Source organism: Typopeltis vanoorti, chromosome 6 (assembly GCF_054136105.1).
Source record: "Typopeltis vanoorti isolate ZY-2024b chromosome 6, IOZ_Tvanoo_1.0, whole genome shotgun sequence".
In the NCBI taxonomy this organism is placed as follows: Eukaryota; Metazoa; Arthropoda; class Arachnida; order Uropygi; family Thelyphonidae; genus Typopeltis; species Typopeltis vanoorti.
Window position 1 is genome coordinate 85,114,865 of NC_143554.1, and position 16,346 is coordinate 85,131,210.

A 16,346-nucleotide genomic window follows, 5' to 3' on the forward strand; every position below is an offset into this window, starting at 1 on the left:
CAATACGACACTGGGACACGCCCATAATTAAAATTCTAGGTCCTGGGTGGCTCCATCTATCGATTAACCACTAAATTTGCCCTTATGATCTTGTTAACTGCCGTCTCGTGTTTTGATTACATAATACACATGAAATGCATTGAAATATGTATGCCCTTAAACTTATGCTTTCACTATCAGTCCTAGTTATTTATATAACATAATACAGCTGGTTTCCAAATAATTCTGCCATTTTGGACTAAAGTTCTTTACTTCTGTCCATCTGACATTCCTTTTTTCGTATTTGAATCCAATTATTTATTGGCTATATCTGGATTTTATAATTTCCTAATTTTGTTTTATATGGTTATGCCTGCAATTACACTTCATATTTTAATCGTAATGGTTTTATTCGTTTGTCTAATATTGCATATGTTAGTATAGTAAATAACAAAAATAAGTATACAAAGGAATAGATTTTTTTTGTTTCTTATGTTCTCATTCTTGCAGAAAAATCTGTTGAGATATTTACATGTAGATCTACCACCTATAGTGTTTATTCTTTATTTTGTATGTGTGTCAATTTATTTAGTTCTATTCCTAAATATTTCCTTCAATTACTTTGAAGGAAATATTTAGGAATTTTCATTTTATGGGTTTTCCAGGATCTGTTCTGATGATAACCTCATATTTTATTCTTTTCTAGTGTATGATTGAACGTATTTAGTAATCTTTGTAAAAGATGTTCTGCTAGTAAAATTATATCTGTGTATCCCATCATTTTTAATTTGTATATTCCACAATTTTCCTTATATAATCCTTTGGTTATTCTAGTTTGTTCAGTCTGTTCTTATTTGGTATTTATTGTAGAACTTCTATGTATATCTTAATTAGTTAGCAAAGTGTTGATATTTTTTCTTACTTTTAAAATGGCTGTCTGAGTTGTATCTACTAAATGTAGAGTCAATAAAAACACATGTAAAGATATGTTGCTGTATTATGTTCTCTGTTATTGCATCTATTATTAATCTATTTTTATTTCTAAATCGTTGTTGCTTATCACATAATTCAATCTATTATTTATTAGCTTTCCAATTATTTTGTGCATAATTTCAATTGTGCAAAGCAGATTTCTTCCTCTGGCTCTATCCCTCTTTTTTTTTTTTTTTTTGAAAAATTGGTAGTGTTAGGCTCTTTTGCCTGTCATTGGTATTTTCATTAAATACTGTATTTAGCATACTACACAACTGATTTGTTAATTGGTTCCCTTCCATCCTTAATAGTTCATTCCGTATCTTATCGATTCCAGCTAATTTTCTATTTTTTACTTCTTTAACGTTTTTTTCTCTTATTGTCCAAGTCCTCTTCATATTATACCTTATTTCTGGTTGTAAACATTACTTTTCTGGGCATAGATTTTGAATATAATCTTTCAATTTATCCAATATCTGCTAGTTTCATACTTTCATTTACTTCTTTCAGTGTGTATTATTCTCCAGATTACCTACACCATATTATTTTGTAATAATAGTAGTTATTGCAGTATTCCTTATTTCATATAGTTTTATGTTCTTCATACACTGATGTGTCTGATTAATCTTATAGATGTCTAAAATGCAGTTTTCTCATGCTGTGTTTTTACCTCTACTTTATAGTATGGTGTCCATTGTTGAATAGTTCTCGTAATAACTTCTTTCTCCTTACTTCTTTATGTACTATAGCTTTAAAAGCTGGCCATTTTTCATATTGTATTTATTATTGTCTGTGTCGAATTTATCTCAAGCTTTTCTGGTAGAAGTATCTTATACTTTTCTAGTAATTCTATATTATTCTTTTTTTACTGATATTTTTATACTTTGTTTTTTTGTTCTTTCCAAGTACTAAATTAAGTTAGTATTTTAAGTTAAAGATGCCAAGAAATTATATTCTTCGTTTCATCCTTTATACAAGTGATATAAGTAAACAAACATCCTTTATATAAATAAAGTTCGCGTGAAGCAACTTCGACTGGGCTACTTGTATACATCTTAGTAATTCTATATTGTTCCCCCCCCCTTCTGCATATTGTGTTTATTCATACTTATTCTTAATGCATCCATAATGAAAGGCACATAACCTTACACACATGTATAATGCATAGTATTATACATTATTATTCCAACTCTTAGTCTCTTTATTTGTATACTAATTATATATAACTACGAGGCCAATTAGGCACGCTCCCATCATCCACGGAATCTATCACTTCAGAGTCTGCTACAGTATAAAGTGTAAGCGGATACATTCGGTTTTTAAAATAGGGTTAGTGCGTATCTTACAAATATTGAGTGTCTAACAACTGAGTATGGTATGATACTGTGACAGACCTGGTTTTCAATGAAACCGCCACTATTGTGGAGAAGGGGGGGGGGGATTCGCGGAGACGTGTCTCGGGTAGATACAACCACTCTAACCTATCGAGGGATGCTGGAAACACATTCTGTAATATGTAGTTGTCTATGTTAAGAAACCGAACTCAACGCTTGACATATTTAACAGCTTACTTGATATATTTTACTGTATATTATTTGAGGCTGGCCCGTCCCTGCGATTTGGTTTGCTGATAATGAGGAAAACTGTAAAGAAACTGTTCGGTTTTTAAAATTCATTTTTCAGGTTTGACTTTTCTTTATTTCTGTTTTTCGACAAGGAATATGGATTCTGCAGCTGTACTTTTAAAGGATTATGCTCCTAACAGAAGATTGCGTAATTTTTTCAGAAAAACAAACAAATAAAAAAAAAACAGAATAACATCCCCCCCACCCCGTATCTTTCGAATTAAATTTTCTCTAAAATTATGAAAGAGGAGGGTTAAGTTTATTTCGTAAGGTTTATGAAATGTGAAGGGCCCCGATCGAATTTCTTAGTCTGTTTGAGTTAAGGGGAGTGGGGGGGCCGCCAGTAGTGTCCTGTGTGCAAAACTTTAGTTGGCCCCTATTCCCACTCCTCCAATAAAAAAATCACTTTAAAAAACTTTTTTTTTTTTTTTAAGTAATTCCTCTTCTTTGGCGCCTTTACTATCCTGGCGCCTGTGTGCCTCGCACACATTGCACATATGGCCGCGGGGGGGGGGGGAGATTAGCTAGTTGGATGTGAGAAGCCCATGGAGAGCTACAAGAGTGAGTCTAAGATGAGCCATAAACGGTCAATGGTTAGAGTAAAAACTCCATTCGGCAAAGGAGCGTATCAGAAAGTTTTATGCCTCAGCCTACTAAGGGCTGAATATGTCAATAGGCATCTTCACTGAGTTCCACTTGCCAAACACAAAGCCGACTGCAAGCAGATACATAAGTGAAGAATATCGACATTCGACATTTAAGAACTAAAAGAGATTGCCTAGTTTCTATCGGATCCCGGATTCACGCTATAGGGGAACATTTTTGTTGGTACGTATTAGGTCTCCCGCCCGCCCTCCCCCACCCTTCGAAGATCGCTGTCCACTATGTGCATCCCGTCATGTTTACAAATTATTCATCGCTGAATGCTTATTTTCAGCTGGATGATGTACTTTGCCATAACACACACATCGTTAGGGAACAACTCCAGAACCTGGCCTTCTCAATCATCTCATCGAAACATAACCGTACAGCTGAGACAGCAGAACGAACGGCGTGGGACATGGAATCTGCCACAATCACACCGAAGCAACTGTGGGATGAGGGAGAAAGTCTGCGACTTGTAGAATGTACTTTCAGTACTTCGTGGAGTACATTACGCGGCCGTTATTTGAAGTTTTAGAGAGCTAAAGTACTATTAGTTAAGTAGATGTACTTAATATACTCGTTGGTCAGTAGTATATGACGTGATTAAATGATCTAACTGACATTGCAGAGTGAAATTTTGTTAAGCGAAACATTCTTGAAAGTTTGCCACAGGTCGGTATGAGATGCGGTGTAGCAAAATGTAGGCTTAACTCATCCGGCTGCTTTATTGAATATTGGTAATTCAAGTGATTTATCAGCTTTAATGATGAAATCGCCATTTGCTTATCTCGCGCCTTGAAATCAGTGGAATGGGCATAATTCTTTTTTTTTTTTTTAAATTGCCTTTAGAGAAAAGCTCTCAATATCAAATCTTTGGGTCAACCCACAGCTTTTATATTTAGGTTCTCAGCCTTTCACGAATGGGATTCCTATAAAAACCATTTTTTAATGAAAGGTTTTCCTGTAACTCAACCTTCCTAAAGCAAGTTGATTTCAGAATAAAACATGTCAAGACTATTAGTCTTTATTTAAATAAAATTTAAATAAAATAAAATTTAAAAAAAAATAGACCTTTGGTTAGAAATACACGGGTTCGAATCCCGTCAGGGCTTTCCAATCAAATATGAGTCATCCGGTCTCATAAGGATGGGGGTTCCCCCTCCTGGGAACTCTGCTTTTTCGTTCTTCAGAAAAAGCAATCCGGATCAGTGAACATACATCTACAGACATAAATACTATTGGACAAGGAAGGCAATGTGAAACCACTTGTTCTATAATAATTTCCTAGTAAAGTAGCATTGCTACTGCACCAACCACCAGGTTGAGGAGAAAAACAGTATTTATAAGAGAAACTAGAGTAATAAACGTTTTATAAGGAATTTTGTGAAAATTCTGCTAATACCCAATAGATCATGAATAAAATGCATAAAACGGGATAAAACTGACTTCACAACTTCTGCCAATAAATCACTCCTCTTGTTCTGGACATCACTGGATTATATCCATATCGAACAAAATTGCCAATAAAAATAGATAACAGTGCGCTCATTGGTACAGAACAGGTTCTCTTCATACACCCGTGGCTAATATAGATGTGATAAGAAGCATTACATCAAATCCATCTCAAGCTATCAAATAAAAAGTTATATAACGAGAGAAAATAGATTTTTTTTCCTCACTGCTGACTGATGTCCATCAATCCTCGGTCACAGGACATGGCTTGTGTGTGAAATTTATTTGATTTCCGTAGCCCTACCAGACAGTGAACTATAATCTGGAAAAACCGCTAACATAAGAGCCTCTTATGATTTTTTTTTTTTTTTTTTAATTTCCTTCTACTCCTTGTCCTGTCCTAATTTGAGAAGCTAATAAGACTTCAGTAATCAAAGACTACTTTCATGTTTAATACTATCGACCGCTACTGAACTTTAACAGTTGAATAACATCCGGAGAAATTTCTAGCTAAATATATTTTTGTTAGGCGATTATTAAAACTAAATCAGCAGAATGCACTTCATTAAATATAATGAAAGGCAAAATGCTTCTCTCTGAAAGGGAAATATAAATACCCAACCCATCGATGTTGAGTTGGGCCTAATAATAGAAAAGCAGTATATGTAATCTTACGATTGCGTATTAAATAAGTAATTTTATCGAACTTAGGTTAAAATGAAACAAACATATTTTAGTTTAGTTCCAGGCAGTAACACCAGAGTTCGCAAGGTAATTTTATTTCCTGATAGTACCGAAATATCATTTTGTTCACTCGCTACGCAGTTAAAATTTTTATTCATAGATCTAACAAAAGACTTGGGGAGAATCAAAGTTGTATTTCATCCATTTCTAAACCTACATAATTGCAGTTGTGTGTGGAAATTTGGCTACAAAAAGGCATGCACGCACGACAGTGCTTTCCGGAAGAATTAGTTTGTGATAATACAGAGCAAATAAAACATTAAATCTCAACCAATCAACTATTTCGCTGATAACGGATTCTTTGTTGATAATGTCATTAATAATAAAACACATTTCCCCAAGTACATCTGCAACTATAGCAGAAATTGCATTTCTAGGAACTGCTTGCCATAAAATGTGTGTCAATATTAGTAGATGTACCCGAAAATATCAGAAAGAAACGTTTTTTATATATATATATGCATAAACATTAGTCATCTAAAAACGTTTTAAATAAACGCAAAGCTTCTTTAAACTTTCTCTGCATAAGTATAAATTGAAATTTCATGATATGAAGTTTTCTAATGAGGATAACTTTTGCTGAGCAATAGCCAATGAGCAGTTAAGATACATCTGAGAAAATTTACCTATTTTTTCAAAGTAGAACTTAGTTGTGAATTTTCAACCTCGGATTGACGCAATCAGTGAACCAAGTAGAAAGTAATAAATATCTTTTGCAAAAAACACCTTTTGAAGAGCAAGAACATCTTTTGCTCTCCAAAAATACACTCTTCTCCACAGTCATATTCAAAAATAATGAAACTCCAAGCCTGCGGGGAAATTGTGCTAGCAATATTATGTGCGAATTGTGTCATGAAATTGACATAATTTTGACTAAGGGGGGGGGGGGGAATAGTTGGTATTGTTTATTAGTGATCTACATCTCTTGCTTCAATCTTCAAATAATTTTAGAATTATTTGAAGATTGAGGACTTCCGCCCATACCAGACATCCTCTAAACAGATTACCACTTGTTAAAATATCTAAATTTATTGACTGATAACTTGGTTATTTTGTTGGAGAGATAAAAGACCTGGTTACCGGGAGGAAAAGGCCTGTAGACCATCTTCAACTTTTTTTTTAATATTTCGTATGGGGGGTTTCCCCCTCCCTCCTTTCTTCACCCGTCCCTTACGACAGATTGAGTCCTCCTAATGGGGGATTAAGTATGTATTTTATGACTGCAGATCTGTGTTCACGGGGCCGGTTTGCCTGTTCTGAGGGACACAAAAACCCGAGTTTCCGCTTGAAAAAACTTCTACCTCCGTATGAGACCGGAGGTAGAACAGAAAGGTTCCTCATATGGACGGGAATTGAACCCAGATCTTTCCGACCGAGCTACGGAGGCTCTACCATCTTCGACTGAAAAGCTTATTTTCTTACCACCCACACAAAAATCAAAGTAGACATGGGCTAACCTGGAACAATGACATGAAATGTCTTTAGCTAGCAGATCATTTTCATCGCCATCTCCCTTACCGAAGATTTGAAAAGGACTGTATAGAGCTTCCTATATATATATACATACATACACACACACACTTCGTGGATGAGATTGTTAAAAAAAAAAGTCGCTTTACGGACGAAGGAAAGAAATTTTTTCCGTCAGATCTGACGTTGTTAAAATGCCTCATACGATTCAACCATATAGTTAAGTCTTACATTTAGAATCTTTATTCATTATTCATAATCTTAAAAACAAAACAATAAAATTTAAGAGCCAATTAATGTCAATCAAGACAGATTGAAGTTCTTATTCAGCGCAGGCTAGTTGAATGGCTTTCAATATTTTCAAAGCCATTCAACTTTTGCCCTGGAAGAAAGAAGAAAAAAAGAATCCAACTATAAACAGAACATTAGAAAATCTTTAATTCTCCGAATAAGGTATTAAAAATTAAAAAATGCACAACCAACATAAACCACCGCAACGAAAGAAGAAAAGAAAAATATCTGCATTTCAAAGAAAACATAACTGCATATTTAAAAAAAATTTAAAAAAAAAATAGTTCGCCCCACACTATAACTGCAAGTGTTACCTGACAAAATACTAGTGGTTTCCATCCTTTTTGGTGAGCAAGAAAGTTAAGGTCAAAGATTCATCTTGACAAAACAGCAATAGTCTACCTTAGTGTGAACAAAATATTAACTTTTACATATTTCAAATTTTTCTTTCAGAGCATTGATATTATATTTAATTTATTTTTAAATATGTTGTTATTATTTTAAATTATACACATTAAGCAACTTGAGACAGTCTTCTTGAAAGCACATCTTTCGCACCATTTCGCATTACAACACCTGGCCATTGTGAACTCTGGACTTGGTTATTCTAGCTTTTCGATGGAAAAATAAACATTCCCTTAAGTGTGTACTTAGGACAGTAACTTGAGTTTAAGAATATATAGTTTGAAAATAGACTGGTTTTGTCTTGGGCATCTGAGTAAACTGCGCAATAGAAATGACAAAAAAAAAAGTTTGCATTGCAAACAAATACTATCAGTGTATGCCAACATACACATAATATCTAAACGCGCTATTTACATTTTCAAACACATAAAAAGTTAAGTTTTGCGTTTCTTGAACCGACGCACTAGTTTTCTCTTAATCTTTGCCAGTTTTTTTTTCTTCAAAAGTTCTGGGTCTGTCCAGTTTGCAAATAAATGTTTTTGTCTCCTCCTAAGCATATCCGTGAAGAGAAGTTCATCCCGAGTCATTGACCGACACCTGCTGTCCAATTCTGCATTACCTTTCAAATGAAATTCTAAAACATTTGGATTCTTATAATACCTGGTATTGGAAGCATTGGTAATTTCACCATGGACGCATTTGTTGTACCACAAAAAAGTACGACGTTTCAGTATCTTTACTTCTGCCTTCATTTTTTCAACTCCAAAGTCGTTTACCCGGTCATCAAATCGGCGAAGAAAATAATCGTACATTTGACTGTCTGCTTTGTTTATTTTTAATAGCGTTTGACGCTCTTCCTCCGTCAAATTGCTCTTGGCTTTCGAGATACGAGCGTTGATTTTGAAAGTAACCACATCGTCATAGTTCCAACATAGAAGATTCTTCAGCAAGATTAACGATTCCTCCATCCTTTCGGCTATCATCACCAGATGAAATAGCTTATCCAAGTTTTTGATATAAGCAGTTATTTCTGCTTCATCTGCAAAGTTATTAGTCATAAATCCGAGATCAAAAAGTATTTGATTAACACCAAACACTCCTTTGGAACGAGCTACTGTGGCTGTACCGGGTGACTTCTGTAATCTGTTGAGTAGCTGATGGATATTCTTGTGATGAAATTTGTGTAGGTCGAAGTAGGTGAACATGGACTCGAATTGATCAACAGGGTTTCTAGCAATGGTGATAAATAACGTAGATGGAGGCATCATAGTCTTGATTTCCTTGTGATTGAACCGACAATGATGGGTAAGAATATTGTAAGTCTGGTTAAAGACAGAAGGGTCGGGTACCATGGTTCGATGGAATGGCGTTCCATAACTGAGATAGTTTTCTTTTGCAGGAAGAACAAAAGTCAAGTTATGTTTATACCCGTAGCGCATGAGAATGTTTTGAATTGATGAACTGGCACATTTGTGGGTTTTGATGAAAACTACGTTGTTTTGTGGTGAACATGAAGTGGAGGGAGTCTCTTTAACAGGAATCGTTGAAGGAGAAGAGCTAGAATGGGAAAAATAAGAATAATTATATATTGATTTCAAAAAGTATAAAAACAAGTCAAATCACCTGATATGTTTAAAATCAGTAATTGATTAACTGAAACATTGGTCTCAAGGTTAAAATTAGTATAATATTTCTATCTTACATTAAGCTAGGTGTTCTGGATAAAAAAGTTTTATATATTAATATGGATAGATTTCTTTTCGTGGGTACAAAAACTGAAGTTTGGGTTTTTGTAAAATTCGATGTTTGTCCTTAACATGGAATTTCTAACACTTCTTGACATCAGGAAGTTTACCAAAAGAAAAGAAAGAAAATAGTTGCAATCCTCTTACAATGTTAAACATATGGACTGTATGCTTAACATTTTAACAATTTAAAAATATGAACTGTATTTTACTGAAAAAACAAATATGTAAACAAAACGTTAATTTTTATGTTTCTGTTTCGAGCACTCTCAGACAAACTGCAATTGCGCAGAAATGATCAAACTGCAGCATGTCAGTAGTTGTTTGTATTACGGGGCTTTAAGGTCTATGTCAGAGGAAAGTACCCAAAGTGTGTGGGGGGGGGGGAAAGGAATGCAATTGTTTTTCTAGTCGAGCGCGTGTTGATAATGAAACTAAACATATGGAGAGAAGCATTTTTAAAATCCTTTGGCTAGTTGAAGTAGTTTAGTTGTCATACAGTCACTGAAGAATTCAAACACAGAGCTTCGACAATTTTAGAAAGTCAACGACAATATACATTCTTATAAAGACTTAAGATTTATTTTTAAATTTGCCGACAATGTAACATACAAGGAACTGACTATCTGGCAGCAATACTTTATATTTGGACACACACACACACAGATCATAGTTGCATTTTTAAATTTATTTGCTCTTGTTTTCGAAACTGGGATGAAAATTATAAATTATTTTAAGGAGAGGGGGAGGGTATAAAAAGTTTGGGAACATCTGGCCTAATAAGTACTAATGAAAGGGAACGAAAGTGTTGGGGTAAGTGCTTTGCTTGGATGATAAATATGCATTATTTATTTTTCTGGCGAGTCAGTTTAAAAATGGTGACTTATCAAAAATTAGAAATTTCCTATAAATATCTTAAAGCCTAATTACACTAAATGCTTTTTTTCCGAAAAACAAACAAACAAACTGATACTTATGTACTACTATTAAATTTTACACACTAGTAATTTATCCCAGTGACAAACGATACCATTCAGAAATTACTACCATTAAAATAGTCATTATTATTTCATCTTTCATTTGAATAAAAGCACATCTTGAGTGGAAGTTTTAAAATCACCTTCAGCAATATAAGGTACGACTGCATTCAAATTTGATGGAAATCATAAAACGACGTGACCTATAAGGAGGGGGGGGGGATAGTTTTGGGGCCATTTGTCGCTATTTTCAAAGTGCTCTGTTTTTTTTTTTTGTTTTTAAGCATGATTAATGCTTCGGATTTTGTACGCTGTGTCTTGTTGAAAGCACCTTTGTCAAATAAGCGCAATGTACTTCTGTGACACTGCTAATAGGTAAATCATGAGAAGATTGAATTTTGGTCGTAAAGACTCATAAGAACAGTTGGAGATTCAGTTAAATACTTGTCTAACAGTCACTACCCCACCTTTTGATAAACTAGCGTCAACAGCTCCACACTGAAGTATTAATTAAAAAAGTAATTTATTTTATTCTCTTATTTTTAATAGCACTGTATATATTTCGCAAGGTAGTAATTAGCAGTGTGTGTGTGTATATATACACACACACACACACAAATTTATACATACATAGCAGAACGATACCTCTTCGGTTTGTTGGGGTGTAACTAATTTATGAAAAAATCGGAGAGTCATAGAAGTATCTTTCATTATAGCATTAGTGTATAGGAATACTTTTTATTATCACAGTTGAATCTGGAAATGTTATTGACTAAGTACTAGAGACAAACTGTTTAAAATTTGCCGCTGAGAGCAAAAATTATTTTATCTGAAATTTGAATTGTCTTAAACTATCTTCTTAACCATTTTTCCATACAAAACGCACTGACGTGTGACATTAAGACTTAACACGTGCGCGCGTATATATATACATACATACATACACACACACACACACAACTACTGTATATATGTTGAAATTTTTTTTTCACCTTGCTCTGACTGGATGGAAAAGAAATTTAAACTAGCATTTTGAATCGTATTGCCAATAAACAGTTTGTTTGGAATCAAAACTCGAGCAGATAAATCTTTGTAAGTGTTCATCCGAAATTTCATATTATGTTAGGAGTTGGTTATAATTTGAAATTTTGAAAACGTGTTTACCTGCCAAATAGTCCCATCGAATCGAAAGCTGAGATGACTAGAAACCTTTGCGAGGATTCCAAATACTAAATTAAAATAAAATGGGCCTAACCACAGCCAAGGAATAACTTGCTTACACTCGCATAATGAATCGACGAAGTTTCGTAAAAGGTGGATACTCAATTTGTTTACTCACCTAGATCTTTGCCGTGGCCGTTTAAATGTGTCGGCCGAGTTAGTGGAATAATCTATCTAATGTTTTAACCGTAAATATTCCTTAAGGTTGCTTAGATAGATTAACCGTTGCGAGTCAAGATGCTTGTATTAACAAGCAATTACTGAATTGAGAACATTTATGAAAATGCAACACGAAAAGTACAAGAAAACGGGTGCAAAATATGACTGAAGATCATACAGATTCAACGGCAAGTATGCCAACTAGGAATTCAGTCTCCTGCACTTTAAATCTTTCCATCAATTCTGAACTTGTTCTTCAAAAATGTTTTCGACCAGTACACGTATAAAAGTGAGAAATACTGTAAGCACGCGACTCAATAACTTATCTTTACAAACACTAGCATCACCTTTCTTCAAACTGTACTAAGGAGTATGTGTATCGCTTATGATAATTTTTTTTCCTCACAATAATGGCGTTAGGACTCAAATATTTAAGGTAATGCCATTATTACTGACCAGTTACTAATCCACACATTACACAGCAAATCTCAAGGCCATACAAACGCCAGATCAAGAAAACGATACTTTTGTTTTTACATTATACATGATTGGACTACGACCGACTAAAAAAGTAATACATTAACATATAGATGTGTATATGAGGTATGTATCTGTTACTGTATTATCTTCTTGTTTTCTTCGGTTAGGTGCGCTGTCGTGTGGCTTATGCAACCCGCGCTACAAAATTCACGTCAATTTGACAGTATGATTGCATTTTTATCGATGTATGAAAGTTTTACGAGTGCATAGCGCATCAGAGCTCATTACTTGAACCAATGCAATTAATTATAACCAAATCTGCTGGGAATAATGTGTTTGTTTTTAAATACAGTATATTAAAAAACAATAATGAAGGAGAATGTTATACTTAGTTGATATATTCGAATTACTCAAAAGATGTAAATATATAATAGTAAATTTGGAAAATCAGGACGAGGCTTGCCTCCTTCGACTACAATGATACAATCCGCAAAAGCTCTGGCAGAAAATGGGACATTCCGTAGATTGTCGACACGGTTTCCCCGTTGTAAATATGAGCAAATTAGTTATAAATTATTTATAGAAAATTATATATTTTAAACTTTGAAAAAAAAAAAAAAAAAATTGACCCGCTGTTCAAAGTGCTCACTCAAAGGTGTCCGTATTTGTGACCGCACACTCGTGCTATTAAATCGAATGCGAGACAATGTTTACGTGTCGAAATGTATCCTCTTCATGAAGCATTAGTATGTTGTGTTTAATTTTAGGAATCACGCGAAACTAGGAAACAATTACGGGAGTCTTTAACAAGAAAAAATGCAAAAATATAATATCGGTGATATTGCTATTCCGTGGGTGTGTACTGCACACCCTGAATATATTCCCCCGGTCGGAAGTATATGATGAAGTTTACAGTGATGTAACTATGAGATAAATGTGGAGTGGGCGCATCAGGGAATCCTTCCCTATTTGTGCTGTCTCCTATCTAGGAGACCGACTAGCATGATGTGACTCATGTTTAATTATGGTTAATTACGGCGTAACGACATGTGATGAGGAACCTATCTCTTCCACATATTGTCGTAAGTATTCAATGGCTATAAAGTAGTGTATGTATTCACAGGGCCGGTTTGCCTGAGGGACAAAAATCCGGGTGAAAAAATCCTCTACCACCCTATGAGATCGGCTAACTCACCTTTAGTCGAAAGAAAGAGCAGATAAAAGGTTCCTCACGTCATAGACTGGAATCGAATCCAGGTCTTTCCGACCAAAGGACTTCGTCTGTACCAACTGAGCTACGGAGACTCTAGGGAATCCTTAGTGAAATAGAAACATTGTCGTCTGATGAATACTTACATTATCACAGCTTTCTTCAGCTAATTTACTGCTAGACGAATGTGTCTCCCTGTTTCTTCCATTTTGATAGATCTTAAGATAGAATGACGAGATAAGATGTTATGGATATTTATGGTGGAAAGATACATAAGATCATCCAAAAATATTGTAATATTCGAAATTTTTAAATTTTTTTTGCAACTAGACAACACTCACCTTAAAAAAAAAAAAATAGGTGTTTGTGTGTGTGGGGGGGGGAATCTAATGCTACTGCAAAATTTATTCGAGATAGAGAATGATTACAAATTCCAGAATAGTTGACTGAGTAGATAGTGACTCTTTTCAACCAACGCGTTGTAGGATGGAACTCCACTATACCATTCATGTTTGTGTACGTCTTTAAGTGGTAGATGATTTTAACCTCCACCATCATCCATTTTATATTTGGAGCACAGTTATTTTTCGATCTCTTCACCTCAGTACTAATACTAATGTATATATTTCCACTAGTTGATGGGTGGAATTTATATATTAACATTTTAAAAGTTAAATAAATCCTCTAGCCATTTCATTCCTCAAAAAGGAGTACGAACTCTTAGTCCCAACTTTTTTTTTTTTTTTTTTTGAAATTGACAGGCTAACAGATTCTCTCTTAAGTCGTTATCGGTAGTTGAGTTCAGTTTATATATATTATTTAATTTTTTTTATATTTCTAGTATTTATGACTATTATTTATATTATGATATATAGCTGAGCCTGTGTAGCTCGGTAGAAGTAGCGTTTGCACTCTACAGCGCTTGACCGCACGAAGAAAGGATTTGGTGGTTCAAATCTAGTCGCCGAATGGAGGAAATTTTTCTAAGCCTTTTTTCGGCCGGTTCCCGAGTTAGTCGATCGGGCTAGTGGGTTTTTTCTCCCGGAAACTAGGGTTTTTCGTCCCGTAAACTCAAGAAAATCGACCGTAGAACCCACACTATTTTCAGACATTAAAGACGAGTGTTAGGGACCACGAGATGGCGGCACTAGCTTGCCGTCTTCTTCACTACATACCGATGAATCAGTGATAGCCTTGGGCCAGCTATCTCTCTGATTGGCTACCAGTGGAGATTGAACTGCCCACTCAGTCTCCAAAAGTTAGATAGGGTAAACGGCCCCGCCTACTCCCTATACGGGAACAACATAGGCGTTGGCCGATTTTTTTTTTTTTTTTTGATATATAGCTCCCAAGAATAACTAACCAAGATATCAGCTGGAAAAAAGAAATCGCATTTCTACAGTTCTATTAATCCCTTACTCTCTTATTGATAATTTCTGCACCAATATTTCAACTTAAAAAAATCACATGCTTCTTTAGACGCATGTAAGAGTCCTTCATTTTCATGTCCACTAACATCACCTACAACGAGAGGCAAGTGACACCTTGCTTATAGAAACAACTGACGTTTTTATAATCAGGATGTCTATTCACCACAGTTAACATTATTATTCGAATCAACTTTCTGAAACCAAACCATTCCTCAAATTCACAATGCATTTTAAAAATACTGCTGGAGGCAATCACCATTTCGCTTCTTACAGATTATGCGTATATCACACACAGAATATTAAAAGCAGGTGACACACCAATTCCTGAACCTCTTCACTTACACCTCCAATCTCTAACTCATGAGTAATCAACCAGTCGTAAAGTAGAACACTAAAATGTGCCACTCGGTTTAATATTTCTGCTTTTCAACTGGTCTGCCTCACACCAAAGGTTAACCATCCCTAATCTATAGGAACTGGAATCTATAACTAACCTGGTTTTAATGCTTCAATGAATAATATATAACTCCTCAGTAAAAAATCGAGACAATCAGATAACTCAAACTTATAATAAGAACTTTAATAGGATGCTCAGCTTGCCTCCTTATTGGAGAGCCTACGTAGCTCAGTCAGTATCGAATGCCCTGCGATTAGAAAAAACTTGGGTTCGAATCCAGTCTAGGACCCTTTAGAAAGGTTTTTTTTTTTTATCTGAAGTTAGCTTGTCTCATTTGGGGATCATGGGTTTCTCCCATGGAAGAAATACCAGCTCTCATCTCGCAAAACAAACAATGACAGAAGAATACACGCAATTTTCAGATGTAGTACGCTGGCCTCAGCCTTAGTTGCTTCTGCTGTAATTCAAAAATAACCAACTAATCATTTTCCTTGTCATTAAATAAATCTATAACAGCCTTCTCAATAAATCCCATATCATTGAATTTCAAAATAGTCCATTTTCACAGAAAAACAAAATCATTAAACCTAATCCCTGTAGATACAAGGTATGCAATGTTCGTTCTAGTAGGATTGTGCAACCTTATACACAGAATCTGTCGAAACACTTCTGCTGCAGAACACTTTCAACACCGGCTTCGAACTCTCATCATATTACCTTTTAAAAAAAATATCTGAGGTCGAAATAGTATGGCGAAAATCAGATCTGCTTAACATCTTCAAGCGCTTAATTCATAGCTTATCTCCGCTGAGACGCCTTCAATAAAGATATGAGCCGATTCTATCGATATAAGGTGGTCACACATTCTACCTTCCGTGTAGCTCTGATCCAAAGTAAAACACTAACGGATCCAGGAAAGCGGCTAGTTTTTTTTTCGGGATGGGCGGGGGGGGCATGTATTTCTGCATATGATATCAATTTGCCATATCTATCTACGTGCTAGTGAGCATTTTTATCTTCTAATTGATATGAAAATTCAAAGTGATGCATGCTACACTGTATTGAAATACATTCTAGTAGATTTACCCTTGAATAACTCTTCCATTATTTTTTTTAACCCAGTGTACATCAAAATGAATAACGC

The 16,346-nt window shown here is 34.9% G+C and overlaps 1 protein-coding gene across 3 annotated transcripts in view; it reads right to left on the minus strand.

Annotated features, from left to right (window-relative positions):
- Positions 1-7,307: 7,307 nt before the first annotated feature.
- Positions 7,308-16,346, minus strand: part of LOC150105654 (galactosylceramide sulfotransferase-like) — a 34,412-nt gene continuing 25,373 nt past the window's right edge. For all 3 annotated transcript variants that reach the window (XM_090394293.1, XM_090394291.1, XM_090394292.1), the window contains one exon: positions 7,308-9,140. In XM_090394293.1, the coding sequence (XP_090250419.1) occupies positions 8,018-9,022 (1,005 nt within the window). In that variant the 5' untranslated portion in view covers positions 9,023-9,140 and the 3' untranslated portion in view covers positions 7,308-8,017. The remainder of the gene's footprint in view (positions 9,141-16,346) is intronic.